The following is a 22,045-nucleotide window of genomic DNA, read 5'->3' as shown; positions in this document are numbered from 1 at the left end:
CTATAAACTTTTCCTCCCCTTTTTGCAATTAAAATTATTGAAAAAAAGTAATAAATAACGTATATTTATCTTTTCCCACATCCTCAAGCAATCCCAACCGCCCGTCTGGAAGCATCGAGATAATCAGACGGCTTCCACAGCTTAGCATCCAGATCTCCCAGTCAACAGACCCTCGCCACGTGTCACATCACCAGACCTTCAAACATAATGTAACCACGATATTTTTTATTTTTTACTTTTGACTGGGGAAAAAACAGTACGTAAAAATAACTATATATACACACATAAAACTTTGAACACCAACATTTATGTTATTTGACAGGTCGTTAACTGCCTTAATTATTACACGCTTAAAACGTTTGATTTTGTGTTGCGAGAGCATTTGGTTTACAGAAAGATCCGTTCTGAGCATTTGGTTTTACGTAAATTTAAGTCTACGGCAGGTGACAGAAGTCGCAGATCTTTATACTCAAACTGACGAGAATCACATATCTGAGCTCTTTTGGGGATCGAAACCGGGACCAATATTCACATATACAGTGAATATATATCATAGTATATACAGGGAGTACATATATTTATCATCTTTCTTTGTGGGTGTATATTTATGTTAAATGGCAGCGGGAGCCGAGGTGCCTCAGCCCGTGAGAGCTATTATGAGCGGCAGGGACAATGGTTTCTGCATGAATAACGATAATACTGACGGGGATTCCAAGGACAGGTACTGTGAAATGATAACAGGAAAGCCACCCAGGCCTTTTGCAGCTATTCGTCATTGCGTTAGCACCGCCCGGCTTGCAGGGCCGTCTGAATCTGAGTTGGTATAAACTTTTTTTCTGCCTTATCTTAGCATTTCAGTTTTGGATTTTTTTTTTAGTCCCTTTTCAGGCTCAAGAGGCGATGTTAGTAGCTGTATGCCTTTAGGACGTATGCTATTTGTATTGATTTGTTAATCAAATTGTTTTTAAGGATACCCAATTCGACAGATCTTGGTGTTGGAGCCTTTTTTAGTGTAGTTTTGTGAATCTGTGAAATTTCAGTTGTTCTAGGGTTTGAGCTTATGATCAAGTGCGGACAAAAGCTTTACGCCTACTGTTGTTTTTGTTATTATTTTTCTGGGCAATCTGCTATTGAGGGCGTGAATCTATTGCTGCAGGATACCGCTTTTATGTCTCGTAAATTTGGGATTCTAGGAATTCTTTGTAAATTGTTTGTATTTCATTTTCTGTGTGCTTTTGTAAATCCGTGTATCTGATTAGGGTTTGAGCTTGTGACCAGCACGAGAGGATGTATGAGTTTCCCTTCTCTGCTTTTTATTTCCTGGCATTGGGATTGGTTGTGTCAAGGCTTTTGACCCATCTGCCTGACACTGCTTGTATTTCATTTAAATTTAGGACCAGGGGAATTCTCTGCAAATTGGCTTTTTCATTATTCTCTTGCAAAGCCGACTAATTAGAGTTTCCGGCTTTTACTCTTGTAATCTGTAAGTGGAAAATAACATTAGCAGACACCTTTTCTTTTAACTGTAGAATATGGTATTGGGATTGTTTGTGGGCATATTGACCCATTTGCAACGCTCTGCTTGCTTGTATCGAAACTCTAGGATACTGGGAGGTGGGAACTACTGTAAATCTTTTGGATAGTTAATGTCACGGATCTAAAATTCTAAATATTATAATTCTTTAGGTATCCTTTTGTTTAATTCCTCTGAAGAATTTGTTTAGGATTAGAGCTACTGACTAATACAAAGGAAACTTTTATGTAAATTGTTCACACCCATTTATTGTTCTGTTTTTTTGGGGTGGATGCATGTTTGGATTCGGGCATTGCTTGTGGGATAAAACTCAAATTGGATTTTGGAAGTTGCTTTTGTTATTGAACTTAGGCTTTGACATGGTATCCAATTGTTTGATTACCTACGTAGATTATATCAAATGCCTGTCTGCAAAAAACTTATGGCCTCCAATCAGCGAATTCTTAACCCAAAGAATGCCCTAGGCTTAAATCCTGTTTAGCAGAATTGAATAGATTATATTGTAATTATAGTTGGTTGTTTAAGTAGTTAACTTGTGACAATCCCTTCCGTAAAATTGATCGGTCTGATTTGTTCGTGTTTTCAATCTATATTTCTTTCTTCAAGTCGAGGGATTGATATTTTTTTTTTTAAATTACAAACAAACTGGTGTATATTTAATGGAGGGAGATATTGAAATTTTTATGCTGTTGGCTTCAGGAGCTTGATGTAAAAGGTTCGCTTTCAAAGTTGTCTGCTGAAAGTGGGAAGACATTTACTCCTGTCTTCCGCTCTGGTAGCTGGGCTGAAATAGGGCCCAAGCGATACATGGAAGATGAGCACATCTGTATTGATGATCTGGTGGAACATCTTGGTACAGTCTCTGAATGCCCAGAGCCAGGTGCTTTCTATGGGGTGAGCATTGTTGTTTTCTTGCCCTTTATGTTACAAGTTTTGTGCCATTTTTTCTCTTTTGTTTGTTAGATAGTGAATTTTTTATGGGCAAAATCATATTCTTTAGACAGGTAAGATATTTTAATGTTTCCTTGGATTGTCTAACAGCTTTGTTGTGAAATGCTCATGCCATATGTGTGTGGTTAAGTAATACAGATCTTTATTAGCTCGAATAGTAGCACGGGAATTGCTTAGATAGTGAATCTTTGATGGGCAAAATCATATTCTTTAGAGAGGCAAGATATTTTAATGTTTCCTTGGATTGTATAACAGCTTTGTTGTTAAATGCTTATACCATATGTGTGTGGTTAAGTAATACAGATCTTTATTAGCTCAAATAGTAGCACGTGAATTGTAGACTATATGGAATGCAAGTCAGAAATAATATTAGTTAAGTGCATTCTAACCATATGATCCAAATCAGATTTACTTTGGATTTCAACTTAAGAAGAGGAAGAATTAATTGAAGTAATTTTGTACAGTTGATTTAAACAATTTTGTACGGTTGCACTTGATTCATGTATTCTAAGGAATCCTAATGAATCTACTGTTTCAGTAATTTTGGATTTGTGATGATCAGACTAGTCAAACACTTGTTAATCTAATTGATTTTCTTGACTCTTAATAAATAGAATTTAAGAAGTACTGTGTTTGTTTTTATGAAGCATAAAACAGCTAAACAGTCAGGTCGAAGTTTGACAGCCACTCCTGACTGTCAAGTTACCTTTTTTCATAATGAATTGACACTTTCTTAGTTAATTTATGAATTATTAAAGTTAAAACTGAATGCCAAACATGAATTTTTTAAAGAACTGGCAGAAAGCATCGCATTAAAAAAATTCCTTAAAATATTCAATAGTTCAATATTTAACATAATAAGTGTAAAAATTAAATGTTATCTTTTGGATATGGATCATAAGGGGCAGAAACGGTAATCTGATTTTTAGCTAGAAGGATGGAATTTGTATATATTGTACTTTGACAGTAAATATGAAGTCCGCTATCTTAAACAAATTCCTTTCTATTATCATTCATTTTATGGTAGTATATGTCAATTGTGCAGTCTATGAATAATATTTGAAAACAATCTCAAGAAATACATTCGACAAGGTAAAATCATGTTCAGGAGTGATATTAAATGTGTAAGCCAAGTGGTGTTCTATAAAAACATGATTTGAATAATTTGAAAGTAAATATTTAAGAAGCTTTACCTGACTTAAAATAGAAGAGAGTAGTCTTTAATAAATTCTTCTAAGATAAATAACATTTTATCCTTTAGTTACTAACCTATAAAGAGAAACTGTCAATAACAAGGTCACTCTTAGCTAAAACGCTTACTTAAATGACAGGCAAAATATTAAAATCTCCTTACTAGCCCCTGCCAATTGGTTGGCAGGAAACTTCTTAAAATTGGCAGGAAACTTCTTAAAATTGATCAAAGTAGATTAGAAGTGGATCATTTTAGGGGTTAAGAATATCACTCCATGCATTTCTTTATATTATTAAAATATAGCTGAAATAAAATGCCAATCAAGTCACAAGTCAAAAGGAAGCTATTATTTAGGCGGATACAACTTTGCATGCTTTTAAATATACTGCTGAAAGGCATTATCCTAATGATAACATTATCATTATGTATTGTAACCGAAACGCCTGCCTAATAGTCACAAATGCTTACCTGGAGTTGACATAACTTTCAAACTCCCGGTGAATAATGTCTAGATGCAACTATTTCTATCTGGTATGGTACAAACTTTCCAGAGTATCGGATATGCATCCCTGCTATATTCATACTTAGCTTTGTAGTAGATGGACTTGATATGGTTACAGCAGGTAACCTGAAGTATCCAGTAATTTAATTTCTCTTTGAGAATTTTCCAAATCTTCGTACAAAATGTTCGAATCATAAGGAATATATAACAAATTTATGAAAATTTTCCAAACTCATTGGTATTGAATTAGCCAAAATCTCTTAAACATATAGCTATAAATATGTGATTATTGTGCTTGCTTCTGGATTCTGCTTAGAATTTATTTGCATCAATGTTTTGGACCACAAGTAGTTAACCTGAAGAATCTTTGTACAAAATGTCTAGAATCATAAGGAATATATAACAATCTTTTGAATTTTTCCAGAGCTCATTGATATTGAGTTAGCCAAAATCACAAACGTATAACTATAAATATGTGATTATCGTGCTTGCTTCTGGATTCAACTGCGTAGAATTTATTTGCATTAACGTTTCGGATCACAAGTTGAATCCGGAACAGGCATGATAATCACTATGTTCCGTGGAAATCTAATTGTGATCTGAAATGTCGATGCAAATAAATTCTATGCAGTTGAATCCAGAAGCCAGCAGGATAATCATTATGTATTGTGGAAATCTAATGTGTCTGATATAAATATGTCGTTCCTTGAAGTTTTGCTTATGGAGGAGTCAATGATTCACTAGAGGAACCAGATTCCATTTGACCTAGAAGGGAGATTATGGCCCCTCACAACCTTGTTCTACCTGTGCATCTATCCACCCATCAATCAGTACCTTGCACTAGCTTCTGCATCTTTTTTAAAACACCTATTGCTACCAAAGAAAACATAAGCATCAATTAGTTGTAATCTCCCGCCTGTAGCAAGCACTGTTGTCTTGGGCCCACAGCTGGCTACTGAGGGTGCACTGCTGCATACATGCATTTCCACGTTTCCCAAGTATTTTGTGTTATTCTGATTTTAATTTTGTCCTAGAATTTGAAATAGAATGGTTGGAACTGGTCCAAATGAAAGGGTAATCAATGACTATAGATTCGAAGTCCAAGTACTATTTGCCTGTAGAATCTATGCTAGCGAAGATTTTAGTATTGCCCATGCTAAGCTTAAGCCAATAACCTTTAAATTTAAAAATAAAACTTAACGACAAATTCTTGCAGCCTCTATTAAAATTTAGTTGGAAAGTTTCTTTGGCTGTCTTTAATATTCGGTATGCTGCTCTTTAACGATAAAAAAGTTAAAATGGCTGGATTAATGGGTAGCAAGCATGTAGCTGTAGAAATGGATTTCATGGTCATACTGTGTTTATAAATGTTTTATATTGTGAGAAATATAACACAGAAGTAATGAAAGGAGAATGATACTAGAGCATCTCCATGGACTTATCTAGTTTTGTTTATGGTATTTATTATTTTTGAAGGATACAAGTTATAATGGAGATAAAGCTTGCCTTATGTACTTTGCTCATGTAACTTTCAAATATGAAGTATTTTTCCATATTTCTCGGTATATTCAACATCAAAGCTTTTTTCTCCATAGGTATTTGATGGTCACGGGGGAGGTGATGCAGCAATATTTATTCGGAAAAATCTTCTGAATTTTATTGTTGAAGATTCTCATTTTCCAAATGCTGTTGGAAAGGCTATAAGGAATGCGTTCATGCAGGCCGATCATGCTTTTGCAGATGCCTGTTCTCTTGACAGCAGTTCTGGCACAACAGCTCTGGCAGCTCTTATTTTTGGAAGGTAAGCACTTGAAGCCTTCTTACACTTTGAGAAATAAAATATTAAATTTCTGTCTACTTTGAGATGGTGGCCTATTTTTCTGCAGATCTGTTATTCCTTTGATTTATTGTTGGTTCTGATTGGATGAATGTTTGCATTGCTTTGCAGGACTATGATTGTTGCTAATGCAGGGGATTGCCGTGCAGTGTTAGGAAAGAGGGGGGGCAAAGCAATTGAGATGTCAAGAGACCACAAGCCAAACTGTGACATTGAGAGGCTACGTATTGAATCACTTGGAGGTTGTGTATATGATGGCTACTTGAATGGTCAACTATCAGTTGCGAGGGCATTAGGAGACTGGCACATGAAAGGAACAAAAGGCTCCAGCTGTCCTCTCAGTGCAGAACCTGAGTTGCGAGAGATTGTACTTTCAGAAGAAGACGAATTTCTAATAATTGGTTGTGATGGTCTATGGGATGTTATGACCAGTCAGTGTGCTGTCACTATTGTTCGAAGAGAGCTCATAATGCACAATGATCCAGAGCGATGTTCAAAGGAACTGGTTCGAGAAGCCCTTAAAAGGAATACTTGTGACAATCTGACAGTAGTTGTTGTCTGCTTCTCAGCTGATCCTCCACCACGTATAGAGCATCCTAAATCAAAAGTCAGGAGGAGTATTTCTGCTGAAGGTTTAAATAATCTGAGAGGTTATTTTGATTGACCATCAAGGAATTGAATGCGGGAAGTAGTTTTACAAGTATTGGAGCTGGTAGGTTCAGTCGATTTGATCAAATCTTCATTACTTGAAACGAGACATCAATGAGAGCAGACAATTTATCCCGCAAACCTCTTGTTTCTTTATTAAGAAAGTTATTTCCATAATTTAAAAGCTTAATATTTGCCATAGAGGTGGACATGTATCCTAGATTTGCAGACCTTAGTTTATGTAAGCCAACAAAAGAAGATAGCATCCAGGCTTCTAGAATTGATTTGGATGTATTGTCAGAAGGGTTGTGAAGTAAACAAGACAATGAAAGAAAGAGCAACTCGTTTGCTCAGATACTGGCCAGCCTCAGAAATATTGCTGATCTTTGCAAATGTGGCATGGAACGGTAGTCATCGTTTTCGTGCTAAAAGTTGGCTTCTTAAACATTGGCTGCCAGAAAATGTGGAAATATTTATGACCAATTCTTGGTGTAGAAAATGGGGTTGCCAACATGTTTGATTGAATATTGATTCGCAGCAATGCAGTTGCACTATTGTGCAGCTATTAAATAGCTTGTTGCAGCCGAGTTAGGATCATCGCATTTTTCAGGACTTTTTGTTGCCACTGAGTTAGGATCATCTCATTTTTCGGGAGGATAGCAAACCTTCTATGTAATATTTCATTTTTTGCAGGGGGGGTGGTTGTCCATTGCCTTTGTCTATTCATTGCACCTAATTGGTAGGAAATTGATATTTTACAACAAAGGCAATAAGAAAATTGGCAAAGTCCAGAAATGTCTGGCAATCTTGTAAATCTGTTCTTGGTTTCCTTGTAAATTTCAAAAGAATCTGAAATCTTTCTGACAATGTAACTTCCAGAGTGTACACAATTTTTGATTAACCCATGTAAGTTGGCTTCACTTGTGTTTTGCTTCCTTTGATGCCTTTGCCAGTAAGTTTGCTGAGAGGATTACATGGATGGTGTAGAATTCAAACTGATATGCCATCAAGACTTCGGTTGGCCACCTATTGTGCACACGATTTTTAATCAGCTTTCAGTCCAATAGCAAACCATAAATTATTTTCACTAAGTCGAAACAAAACAAAAGAAGCATCTGCTATAGACTCTGCACTCAAAGAAAAAATATTGACCTAATTGGTAGGACTTTTTTTCAATGTGCTTGTTGGTTTGATACTGGTTTAATAGTATTAGATTTGTATGCTGGATTTATTTGGGGTATGACTTTGCAATCCAATTTTTTCTTTCAAAAGGAAATTTTAAATTTGCGTACCAATTAAAAATCTTTTGATTATTTTGTCTGCAATTGCCCTAGTGTCAATACAATAATTTAGAATTTATACAAAAGTATTACCAGTATTTTCTTAGTAGTACATACATAAAATCATCTGTTTTGTTGGAAACATTACTGTGTAAAATTACATAGCAAAATATGGTACAAAATACAGCAAATCTGAAGAAAGTGGAGCACTCTTCGTTGATTGGGTCACCCTCGGAGATGTATTAAGACAAGCACAATTATAAAACTTAAGATATTATCTTAGTGTAGGATGATTAATTTGTATCTAAGGTATATAATATTTAAATATTAATCCTTTTGAATTGCAGAGGTGTAGGATATTGATCTTGTGAGATATGGCCTGAAATATATACGCGTTTATAATTGATCGTGTACTGAAAAGAAAAATGTGTTGAATGCTCGTGAATGTTATGGTCGGTGAGCTGGTGCACGTTTACGTACATTTCTTGATAACCTTTGACCAATACCAATTGGCCAGCTACATTGTCGCTGTAAAGCGTTTGTACAGGGAAGCAGCATTTATGCTTTTCATCCCCCTTTAGTTTTTTCGCCCTTTACACAATTGATAAAGCTTTTGACGTGTAGTGTCGTACAACCCAACTTATGCTCAATTGACCAAGTAACATATTTTATATCCAATATGTTGCTTGTGTATTTTAATTTTGGCCTTAAAAATTATAATTGATATATTTGATGGATTTGAATGATGCAAATGTTTATGGCAATTTATTTGGGAAATTTATTGATTAAACCTAAAATTTTAGGTAAAATCGGATATCATATTAGTCTATTTTTTAGTGAAATGTCTTAAAAAAGTAAGTCATATTTTGTGGGTGTATTTATGGCATTACATTTTTTTTGGATTTAATAAATATTTATCACTCAATTACTAGCAATGATGGTAAACACTAACAACTTTAAATTTCAAATCAATAGAGTAAACACTAACAATTATTATCATTAACATTACTAAAATTTATTAATATTGTGTGAACTATTCTATAGATTGATATTATTTGTAGGTTTTTAAAGATTTTTTTAATCATAAAAAATATTTTTAATTGAATGGTAGGGTATTAAATTGTAAAGGGATATGTTGAAAAAAATGCTAGAAAACAATTACGATTTTATGCTTTGTATAGAGAATTTTAAGTAAATTATATATAATTATTTTGTCTTAATGACCATTTTTTAATGAGTGGCTATTTTTCTCTGACTTTTCAAATCATGCATGTTAGTGAATAATTTTCAAATACACAAATACTTTAAGCATTTGTTATTGGTACGAAAATAAATTGAAATTAAAAATCCAATGTAAAGGTTTTTGCCATGTAAACTTGTTTTAATGTTGCACTCTTATATTATTCTATAGAGTTATATCCAAAAAGTTGCTCAACATTTTTGAAAAAAACATTCATGAAATTTTGATAGCTGATAACAATTTGCAATACATATTTAATAAAAATAACTAGAAATTTCTAAATCATTACAATCGGAAAAGACTAACCATAATATTCTATTCATGAATATCATTAAATATTATACATTTCTTTGTTATGAATATCATTAAATATTATACATTTCTTTGTTGGTATAGATGATGGTGACTATCTATCATAGCCCATTTATGCATAACATTATTGTTACTTAAATCAATTTATATAAGTTAAGATTAGTATAACTCAATGCATATAAAGCAAGTTGGATTTTTCTACATTGCATGAATTATAAGATGAACATCTTCTAAATGATATAGCATAAATAGAACTATGAAGTGTCATTACATGTATGCATATAATTTTTTGACATTTTTTTTTTCAAATTAAATAATGATATACCAACAAGAAGTTTGTCAAATATTATTTGGTAGATTTCAAAATAATAGTTTTATTTGAAGATGATTAAAAAAGAATTACTTAAACAATATGTAGACAAGGAAGTATCATAGGGACATTTTACCATTAATCAAAAAACCTACAAAATTGCACTTGTTTAGAAAACAATCACAACCCTTTCTTATGTAAATGACATCAATTAAAAATGCTTGGAATAGAAAGAGACTTGAGATGAACCAACACACATCTTCACAACATTATATAATTACACAATCCCACCCTCACTCTTAATTATATACACATGTATATAATAATCTTTATTCAAAATATGAATTTGTGCTATCAACACAAAAACCATATTCAATTAGAATTCATGCTATTTGTACCATGAATTGTAATCCTGATAAACTTATGCGGTGACGATATCAAAGTAAATTAAGAGAGGTGTGCATAGTAGTGCTTTGACCATTTTTCACATGTAATTAGGGGTGTTGATTGGATTATCAAATGGTTCAATCTATGTCTTATCTTAAGGTAGGCTCTTAACAATTATTTCAAAATCAACAACTATAAAGTCAAAAACAACTAGACTTATTATTTCAAAGTCAACAACAACTAGACACTTGATTCACCATACTCAAAGTCTAACCATATTTCTAATTATTTAGTGATTCAAGAAAATGAAGGGACTGAATCTCTTTAATTTATATACTTCAAAACATGTATGCAAAATAAAGGTTACTTACAAAGGTGTTTGTCCAGGGAAACCGGTGTCACATTGCATTAGTTCTCATACAAATGCATCCTTCAAACAACCATCTATTTAATGTACTAATTGAACATAATTATTTTTAAGTATATATTATAATGTGCTCTATAATAATCATATTTTTAAATCACAAAAACTATGAATAATAAATTTCCCAATAATAGGAATATTAAAATAGGGAGCATTTAGTTCTATAACTAAAAATTTAATTGGAATATATGGTGAAACTATATCCAACTTACAAAGAAAAGATCAAATTGATACTAATGTAAACAACATACTCACAAATCTATGAACTATGTACAAGTAAAGTAAACCAATAATGAATTGGCAATAAAATACCATTTTATCTAATTCTCTAGTTTTCCCATGCTAAGATGTTTTCAAATGTAGAAAATAACTAAAAAATCGAAGAAAAATAGCTTTGCACACATATCAACAATCATATAGAAATATTGGCCCCATAATGGTTTATCACTATAAAACCTCTTATTGCATTAACAAATCTTAGTAAAGTGCATTATCTATTTTGGTATTGTGAAGAATACAAATCCAAAATAAATTGACATACATGTTACTGTTGGTATTTTGGATATGTTGATATGGTTTTGTCATTGATGGCAACACAAGATGGAAAAACCATCAAAGTGCCAAAACAAAAATGCCAAAAGCCAAAAACCAAAAACAAACAATCTCCTAAAAAGATTATTAACCAGAAGACAATTATCAGCACCCCAGACACCCCAGTAGAATGGAGTTGTGGAAAGGAAAAACATAACTATTTTGGATGCAGCTAGAAGCATGATATCAAAAGCAAATCTACCTCATACATATTGGAGAGAAGTGGTTAATACAACAGTTTATACATTCAACAAAGTTCACATCAAAGGTGAAACCGGTAAGACCCCTCATGAACTATGGTTTGGTAATACTCGTACTCTTAAATATTTCAGAATATTTGGAAGTAAATGTTATATTAGAAGAGATGAGTATATTGGCAAATTTGATCCTAGAAGTGATGAAGGAATATTTCTTGGTTATTCATCTAAGAGCAAGGCATATAGATGTTTTAACAAGAGATTGCAGAAAATTATTGAAAGTGCAAATGTGAAGATTGATGAACAATTTAGAGGAAATTCAAGGTACATGGACTCTAAATCGGCAATAGAGATAATCACAAATGAACCTACTATGAGTACACCAGTACAGAATGTTGATCCAGTTACACTGGCATCATCTAAGGATTCAACAATCATTGAAGAACAACATCAAGTAAAAACACCCCAGTATGTAAGATTGAATCACTCTAAAGATCAGATGATTGGAAATAAATATCAAGGAGTTATGACTAGAGGAAGATTGGCAAATGAAGAGGTATGTCTTATTTCTCAAATTGAACCTAGAACTATTAATGAGGCATGTGAAGATAAATATTGGATCAAAGCTATGGAAGATGAATTGGAACAAATTGAAAGGAATAACACTTGGTCATTAGTTCCCCGGCCTAAAGACAAAAATGTAATTGGAACTAAATGGGATTTCAAAAATAAACTTAATGAAGATGGCAAGGTAATAAAAAACAAAGAAAGATTAGTGTGTAAGGGATATTCATAGAAAGAAGGAGTTGGTTACAATGAAACCTTTGCACCGGTAGCTAGAATTGATGTAGTCAGACTATTATTGGCTTTTGCAGCTCACAAAAACTATAAAGTATATCAAATGGATGTTAAATGTGCATTTATGAATGGAGATCTTGAAGAAGAAGTTTACATTGAACAACCTGATGGATTTTATTTGACAGATGACAAAGATATGGTTTGCAAGTTTAGCAGGTTAAGGAAAAATTTATATGGACTAAAGCAAGCTCCTAGAGCTTGGTATGCTAGATTGGACAAATATCTTTTGAAGCTTGGATACACTAAAGGTAACGCTGATAGCAATCTATACTACAAAGTGACTAATGATGACATCTTGGTTATTGAAGTTTTTTTTGATGATATAATCTTTGGAGGAGAAGATGGATTGTGTAAAGACTTTTCTAATAAAATGCAGCAAGAATTTGAAATGTCTGTGATTGGGGAGATAAAATTCTTTTTAGGATTGCAGATTTCACAAACTGATAAAGGTATATTCTTATGTCAATCTAAGTACTTGAAGGAATTACTAAATAAATTTGGCATGGAAAACTCTAAACTGGTAAGTACACCTATGACTACAACTGATAAACTATCTTTGAAGGATGAATCAACACCTGTTAATTCGACTAGATACAAGTCTTGGATAGGAGGTTTACTATATTTGACACAAACAAGACCTGATATTATGAATGCAGTATGTATTGTCTCAAGATTTCAGAGTAATCCTAAAGAAAATCATGAATCAGCAGTAAAAAGGATTTTCCAGTACCTACAAGGCACTACAAATTCTGGTTTATTGTATCCTACAGATGAAAATTTTGATTTATGTGCATACACAGATGCTAATTGGGCAGGAGATGTAGGTGACAGAAAAAGCACCACCGACAGAGCATTTTTTCTTGGTAGTAGATTAATTTCTTGGTTGAGCAAGAAACAAAGTTGTACATCACTATCAACAACAGAATCAGAATATGTTGCAGCAACAACTAATTGCACACAGGTATTATGGATTAAACAAATGTTGAAGGACATAAAGGTAAAATGCAAGGAACTTATAGTCATTTACTGTGATAATATGGCAACAATTGATATATCTAAGAATCCGTTATTTCACTCAAAAACTAAACATGTTTCTATCAAATTCAATTTTCTAAAAGAGAATATTGAAGCAAAAGAAGTGAAATTGGTTTATGTGAATACTAAAGAGCAAATTGTAGATATTTTTACTAAGCCTTTGCCTAAGGAGACTTTTGAATATCTTAGAGAGCAGCTTGGAGTTCTACCCCCACCGGTAGAGACTTAGACAGTTGATGTTTGTCATCAACCGACATAATTAACAGAGAAATTTTTTTCCAGCTTTGATGAGGAGAGCTACTTCTCAGGGAGAGTAGTTGGTATTTTGTATTTGAATCTGGTTTTTGTATTGCTTTGGCATTTGATGTCAAAGAGGGAGAGATATTATGGAAAAACACATTATCTTTTGGGAGAGATTATTCTTAGGGGGAGAGACATTATGTATTTTGATTTCTGGTTAATAATCTCTTTAGGAGATTGTTGGTTTTTGGTTTTTGGCATTTCTGTTTTGGCACTTTGATGGTTTTTCCATCTTGTGTTGCCATCAATGCCAAAGGGGGAGATTGTTGGTATTTTGGATATGTTGATATGGTTTTGTCATTGATGTCAACACTTGTCAACACTTGTCAACACTTGTCAACACTTGTTAATACTTGTCAACACTTATCAACACTTGGAGATCTTTGGTTTTGTCCACCAGCATGTCAGTGACTTATGCACAATCACCGGCATTTGGTTCACCGACATGTTATATTGTTCACCGACACTTGGAATGACTTGGGGACTACCTGGTTATGTCGAAGACATTATTTGATCACTTGGTTTTGGTGATCTGGTTATTGATCTAATCAGGTTTGCATATTTGTTGTTACCGACAAATAGGTCCATGTTATGCACCGACAAGCATATCTATTCTAGATCAGCACGACATGTTATGGAGATGATTTGTTATTATTGTAAATGCATTGAGCCGACATGATGCATCACATATTGATTTATTTGTAATTGATTTTATTGTAATATTCTTTGTAAGCCGACCTACGCATTTGGTCTTAGGCTTCAGTATATATGTAAGATCTCATTTGTGAGATTGATATGGGAATGTAAGTAAGTGCGAATAAGGTATATGCGAAAATAAGCAGAGCTATACACGCATACATCATTTGAAGATTGAAGGAAGGTTTGAAGAAGGCATATCAGAGCTTAATCGGTACTGAATCCAACATATGAAGATGCTATTTTGAGCAGTACATTATCATTGGATTTAACCATCCAATTGTAGTCAGTGTGACTCCCATTTTGTGATTGAGCAGTGAGCTCTAGGCAGCTAGCCTTTCTGCATGTGCAGACTCCATATTGTACACACATACTATCTGCAGTAGTATCATTTGATTGTGGGTAAGGCTTCCCACCGTGGTTTTTCCCCTTACAGGGTTTCCACGTACAAATATCTGTGTTATGTTTTGTGGATGTTATTGTCTTTTTGTTTCATGCATTAATCTTTACCGGCACCACAATTAACTGATAAATCTATCTACCAACATAAAGTTTGGTTTACCGGCATTAAGCATTAAGTTTTGGTTAAGTTAATTTTGGTTTGAATTTATTGGACAACTGATTCACCCCCCCTCTCAGTTGTCTCCGGGACCTAACAGTTACCGTGTTTTTTAGGTGATTATATCACATAACAATTCTAAAACCATATTCAAAGGAAGATAAATATTAAATCGTGGAAGTTAAATAAGACAAATGATGAAATCATTCAAAAGGAGAACATACATTGTAAATTAGGCAACAAGGATTTTCTAGCTTAAAAAGAAAACAATTCCTTTCTATTTCAATGTAAAAACAAGCAAACCAACCACCTATTTTTTAGATTAAAAAATAATAACTCATGTTTCTATGTAAATATAAAAACAAGCAAACCAACCCTTTCTTTTAATGTACAATGTCCCTTTAATATTCAATGCAAAAACCAACAACATTCCTTTTTTAATAAAACTATTAATATTTACTTTTAAGGAGTAAAGGAAGTGTCCTTGATGTATCCTCAATATGAAAATGTTCATGATAAATCCCAAATCTAGAGTAGTGTCTCTAATAAGATCATGACTGCATTAGTGTTCCTTGATTATACAACCATGAAATTCGAGATGCAAATTGAATGTTTGCATTATTTAATCTTGCAATGTGTAGGAAAACTAGCTCTGTAGAATTTTCTCATTTGCATAAATATAAACAAATGGATAAAAACTAGCATTTGAAATTGGGAGAAAAAAAAATGTTGCCTTGATCAAAAGGAAAATAGGGGTCAATTATTCATAGTGTGATAGAATGAATAAGACAATACAATTTTTCATCACAACATTCTATTATAATTGATAATTTACCAATTTGAATATAGGTAGTTTGGCATTTTTAACTGTCATAGTCTATATTTTCTTTTTCCAAAGGATTTTGAGGATTTTTTTTAATCAGATAATGAGGACTTTTTGGGATCTTTTGATCAATTTCTTTTTTATTGAAATGATTATAAAAAAGAGGTACCTTAGCCCAAAAATATTTGTTTAAATCTTATGGAGCTTGAAGGATAACCATATATGATGACTGTAATGCCCCACCAAGAAACCCTATAGGATTAAACTAAAACACTAGAAAAAGAGTGGAAACAATTTTTTTTTTAAAACATTACTAAACTAAAAGATTCATTAAGATAAATATTGCATTAAATTGCACAATGAAAGACTTAACTTAAACTCCTAAAGGGTTTCCCAACGTGGATTACTTAATTAAACTAATCATTACTTAAGGTCAATTAATCCACTTAAGATATATTTTACCATAAGGAACTTAATTAAAGTAAACAATGATTGATTCAAACTCTGCACTTGATAACATAAACATTACTATGCTACCTTCATAAGAGTTTATTACATTGCATTTAATCCATGATTCCATTTAAAAAAATAAAAGATCTATCACCTAAATTACATCATAATTACATTGCATTTAAAACACCAAGTCTCATAAGAATACATAATGATTACGTCAAAATTACATCTTTCCATGAAGGCATACATAATGTAATGCCCCGCCAAGGAAACCCCGAAGGGATGAAGCTAAAACACACGAATGGAGTGCAAATAATTTAAAAAAAAAAAATTAAACATAACATAATGATACAATGAGTTATCAAAAGCTCAGATAACACATTAGAAGACAAAACAATACCTAAGGAGTTTCCCAACGTGATTACTTAATCTAACATCTAACTCAACTCACGACATTTGATCCAATTAAGCAGGTTAACTTAATTTCATGTTGTTACTTTAAACAAGGATATAATTTATTCAGTAAATTAAAATTATAGATAATAGGATGCGTTCATGCATTATGGTTGAAGATGTAGCTAACATGAGGAAACTGACCCATTAAAGTTAAAACATAGATAACATGTGGACGTTCATCCATTAAAGTTAAAAGATAGATAACTTAATGAGTTTATCCATTATGATTTAACCAACCCTTACGTTCAAACTTTCATTAAAACTTAAGTCATGCATCTAGTTTTATAACACACTTTAATTTCATTATAAACTAATGAGTTCTTTCCATGCATACTTAATTTCATTATCAATAACTGAATATATTCCATTATTCTAATCTACATTCTTTCATGATCTAATTTTTGCATTTAATATGATGACTAGGCACATGCATTTAAAATTAATTTCATCTAATCCACTTGATACATTCTAACATAATGCCATCCATACATGTTAAAAACCAAAAAGGAACATAAGAACATAAGCATCACATAACACCAAATTGATATCGGAGTTCACCCCTAGAGGGCTACATCTTCGGGTCTGCTCAACTGCAAGACCCCTCTGATCATTAAATAAGTTAAGAATACATAAGGTTCACATCATTTACAATCCTACCATCAAGGCGAACATAACCAATATACAATGACCACATCGGTCAAATAAATACATAAATGATCCCTGAATAGGAAAAGATCCAACTGAACATAATAGAAGCAAATACAAAGGTCCACTAGAGCATCCGTAAAACTAAGTCATCGCAACCCAAGGTCTAGCATGACATCAGGTTCTCACAAGGGCATAAGCAATAGGACGACTCCATAAAAGTGCTCCTATCAAGACAACACAACCACACACTAGTGAACATAGGGGACAAGTGTCATCACACAACCTGGTATGGTTACCATGGCAGGTCTTCATAGGTTTCGGCCCCATCCACTGGGTTACCCTAGCAACCTATTCTAAACCTCTGACCCATCCAAGCCTCATGTGGACCCACACATCCTTTTGTGAAGACAAGGATGATGGTTTGCCATTTCAGGCCTTCTCATAGCATGTCGAGTCTGTGTTAACACTCGTCCCATGTGTGAGGCACAATTATCTTACTTAGTGATTCATTAACTAACTCTCTAATATGCTATTAGGTTTTCACTTATTAGACACACTTCCGATGGGTTACCCAGCAACCACTTTGTGTAATAACCCACTTGAACTTAATCCAAAAACTCAACTGATTTTTTTTTAAATATATAAAAATATTGATTTCTTATTCTTACTTATTCTTATTTATTTTTGATTCAATCACATACTTGGGTACATATATCCAAACAAGATAGGCATCCATCCAACTGGGATGGGCATCTAACCATACGGGTTAGGCATCTATCCATATGGGATTAGGCATCTAACCATACGGGTTAGGCATCTAACCATATGGATTAGGCATCTATCCATACGGGACAGGAGGTTTCAACTATCCAATCCGGGATAGGCATCTACCCAAATAGGGTAGGCATCTATTCATAAGAATAGGATATGCTCTGGCCAGAGATTTTAGACTCATTGGGACCATCCGGCTCCTGAGCCACTCTCTAAAGACTACACTCCCCTACTAGGAGTGCACCGAGGTCACCGTCCTTAGGAGTATAAAAATAATTACATAAACAAGCTTGAGTTCCGCCTCAGAATTCGGTCTAAAGCCTCGAGAAGTCAAGCGAATCCATATGAGATTCCTTCTAAGTATGCATTGAATTAATTTTAACATTTCAATTATTATTTGCACGATTTGATTAAAAGACAAAGGAGCTTCAAGAACCAACTACTCACCCATAACCAAATCCTAACCCCCATCCTCGAACGCCTGAGTACAAGGGACAACTTCATCCCTAGACTGCCTACATAACCGTTTCAACACGAGATCAAGGCGTAAAGTATGTAGTTCTGGTTTCTAACTATGGTTTAATGTAAACTATTTGGTGGGTACGCAACCCTTTCTAGGGTCAATGTCCCAGACAGTTTCTCTGTGGTTGCTACCCACGATGGTAGCTCTATAGAAAAATGGCTCAAGGTGGCCTCATGCTTGTGGCCTAAAACAACTAGATCCTATTTCCTATTAAATACGTCACCCTCAAATCAATTATCATACTTTGAAAAATCATCAAGATAGATAAATTCCAAATTATCACACACCACCAAACCCTAAAGGGGTTTTCTAAGGTTTAACTGAGCGGATGTAAATTCATTTTAAAAATTATCTTTTTAGATTATCGATCCAAGGGGGATTACCTACCCCTTGAATTTTTTTAACTTCCATATGAGCCTTATTTCTCCTCGACGATTTATAGGGACAATGCCACAAACGTCGTTGTTGCAACTTTATTAGGTGTTAAGTGCAGTAGTTCAACACGACGACATTACCCGTAAGCGTGACCCAGAGGCACCATAGATACCGAACGCTGCTAAGGTTTTGGTTTCGTCTCCTCTTGTTTAGTTTTCTAACTAGGAATCTAATTTTGAATTCAAAAATCTTTTGTAAAGCAATATACTAATACAATCATGAAAATAAAACTATAATATACAAGGAATTTTCGCTTGAAAACTTGTAAAATTATAACTTATGAAAAAGATTGAAATACTTCTCGAAAGGTACTAAATTGCTTAAAGCAAAAGTTAATTTATCTGATATTACTTGGAAATAAAATTGGTATTCACTTGTTTGAAGGAAAAAGAAAATAACCATTAACAATATTCTTTAATAACCATAATACTTTTAATCACTAATTGTTCGAAAATAAGATTAGAAGAGAGTCTAATACTTGCTAAAAATAAAGAACCTAAGCAATTTGAATCAATCTTCTTCTAGTTGCTTTAGAACCAATGTCAATTCCTTGCAAGATTACAAGAGATAACTAACTGTTTCTTCCACTTGAAGTAATGTTAACTTTATCCTTAGATATTTCCTACATATAACAACCTCTCCAATTCCAAATTCTTAGAAGTGAGCTAATGCTTGCTCCTAAAATGTACTTCAATTAAAATTTATTATATTACTCTCCAAGTGATCATGGGGTGGTTTTCTTGAAAACTCATTTGCTTAATAATGATTGAACCCAATAATCTTATAACAACAAATCCTAACTTTATTTGGCTTCGAAGGTAAGTTTCATTAGATAATTTATAAATTAGAGATAAGTACTAAATTTGAGGTCCGCAAGGTAAGTCAGGTTTAATAATCTCACGTAAAAGATTTCAACCTTTGTCACACCCATTTACTAAACTATTTTGGTTTTCAAATAAAATTTCTTTACACCTTGATTAATACTACTATTCTTCCAAAATAGATTATACCCTTTAGATTGTATGAAAATCATTTCGAAACTTAAATGTTAATCAAATATATCTATACCAATTACTTGCAATATAAAAGTAACTTCTCCAATACTAGCCCTATGTTTCTTTATAGCAAGAAGGTAGATGTATTTAACCATTAATAGAAATGACCATCCTCTATGCCTTGAAATATAACAAAGAGACGAATCAAATATTCGACTTCTTGGATTGAAGGAAATTCATATTGATCGAAATACATGAAGAGTGCTATGAATCTAAGCACATTTACATAGTAGGTAAATTATTTTATCCCTTAATACTTGCACAAATTTAAATATACAAAGGGGTAGTTTCGAAATAAAGAAATTAAATATTTGAAATGTATTGAATGTTTTGGAGAAATCCATTTACTACTAGGTTCCATTTGAGACTAACTAATAAGGGAGAATCCAATACTTGGAATAATTTCATTGGTGCAAAAGCTTCCCAAGATGCATGAGAGCAATGTCAATTCCCTTTCTTTTGTTTTCCTTAAGTCAACTATTTTATTTAATAAGGAGATTTAACCGTTTTATCTACATCTTAAGAAGGATTAATTCATTATAATAAATCTCTTAATGTTCAATTATCTATTTGAATTCCACAAGTGTAATTTGACCATTTCCTTATGCAATATTTATCCTTTAAAACCCCCAAAGGCTCTTTTCCCATCTTTGAGGGAGATAGTGAGATCTTTATAGATAAAGTATTTATTAAAAGGAAGGTCCAAATTTACAACTTAAATTTCCATATCAAACTCTTTTATCATGAGTTACATTTGTTGTCTTCCTCCCTAGGAAATTTATTACCACTTTAATTTTTTTTCTTTAATACTATAATTTACACTTAAGAATAAATCCTTAGATTCTAAATAAATTGAACAAATTTTTAACTATTAAAATTATTTGTAATGCTTAACTATAAATCAATTCAACTAATATGAATAATTTTTAATTTTCAAATGTGCAAATTAATCCTAATGATACAAATAAATCTTTGCTAACAACTTAAATATAAATAAATTTCAACTAAATAATCTTAAAAATATATGATTATTTCATTTACCTTTAATAAAACAATTTTAATTATTAGTAATAAATTTTAGTTATCTTCAACTAATAAAATACCTTTTTTTTTAATTAAATAACTCAAATAAATAAATTTAATTATTTCATAACACTCAAAAATAAAACTTTCTCTTAATATAATATGAGAGGATACTAAAAAGAATTCTTTAAAACAGGAAATAGCAAAAAGCGTTTTCTTTTAACCCATGGAAAAATAAAGATATAATTATTATATTCAACAATCATAAAAAAAGGGGTATTATATATATATAATGATTTTGTGGTTCATTATTATTATTATTATTTTTCCTATTTAATAAAAACAGAGATAAAATTTCTTGTTTACAGAGATATTGTACACAGGGATGGGTAATCTAGAGATAATAGACAAGGGTAGATGAGTATTCCAGAGATAAATAGACAAAGATATTTGTACACAAAGGGCTGAATTTCACAGATCATAATTTTGAGAGGTAAATATTTCACAGAGAGGTAGAACTCACAAATTTTACTTTGAGAAATGAAAATTTTCACAGAGAGAGCTTTTCACTAATTTAACTTTGAGAAATTAAAAAGAGAGATAGATTTTACAGATTTCACTCTGGGAATAAAATTTTTTCAAAAATTTCATAGAGAGATAGCTTTTCACAAATTATACCTTTTGAAGACAAATTTTCCAGAGAAATAAACACAGAGACAAATATATATATAAATACTCTACTATTTAATTCATTTTGTTTAAATGCAGAGGTTAAATAGATCTGAGAGGTAATTTAACAGAGGAGAATAATATGCTGAGAGTCAAGCAAACATATGGAGTAAATTATTCTGGGAGGAGAATAAACACATGAATAAAAATTATTCAGAGAAACGAAAAGCACAAAGAAATAATTTATCCCCCTAGATATAAATAAATTCATAAGAGAAAAAGAGACTAAGGTAAATTATTTCGGGAGGAGATGAATAAACACAGGAAAACAAATTA

At 32.6% G+C, this 22,045-nt stretch overlaps 1 protein-coding gene across 1 annotated transcript; it reads left to right on the top strand.

Annotated features, from left to right (window-relative positions):
- The first annotated feature begins 304 nt into the window (after positions 1-304).
- LOC131029089 (probable protein phosphatase 2C 47) lies at positions 305-7,584 on the top strand. The gene is made up of 4 exons (XM_057959491.1): positions 305-821; positions 2,234-2,428; positions 5,775-5,980; positions 6,128-7,584. Exons 1-4 carry the CDS (start codon positions 615-617, stop codon positions 6,678-6,680), a joined length of 1,161 nt encoding a protein of 386 aa, XP_057815474.1. The 5' UTR covers positions 305-614; the 3' UTR covers positions 6,681-7,584.
- The last annotated feature ends 14,461 nt before the right edge of the window (positions 7,585-22,045 follow it).

The sequence above is a fragment of the Cryptomeria japonica genome, chromosome 5 (assembly GCF_030272615.1).
Source record: "Cryptomeria japonica chromosome 5, Sugi_1.0, whole genome shotgun sequence".
Classification (NCBI taxonomy): Eukaryota; Viridiplantae; Streptophyta; class Pinopsida; order Cupressales; family Cupressaceae; genus Cryptomeria; species Cryptomeria japonica.
The sequence above is the reverse complement of the archived record's forward strand: the minus strand, read 5'-3'. Positions and strand labels throughout refer to the sequence as shown.

Coding starts and splice junctions, on each gene's coding strand:
- LOC131029089 (XM_057959491.1), top strand. CDS start 615: ATGGCAGCGGGAGCCGAGGTGCCTCAGCCCGTGAGAGCTATTATGAGC. Junction 2,429..5,774: donor AGCCAGGTGCTTTCTATGGG/GTGAGCATTGTT, acceptor TTTTCTCCATAG/GTATTTGATGGTCACGGGGG. Junction 5,981..6,127: donor GCAGCTCTTATTTTTGGAAG/GTAAGCACTTGA, acceptor ATTGCTTTGCAG/GACTATGATTGTTGCTAATG.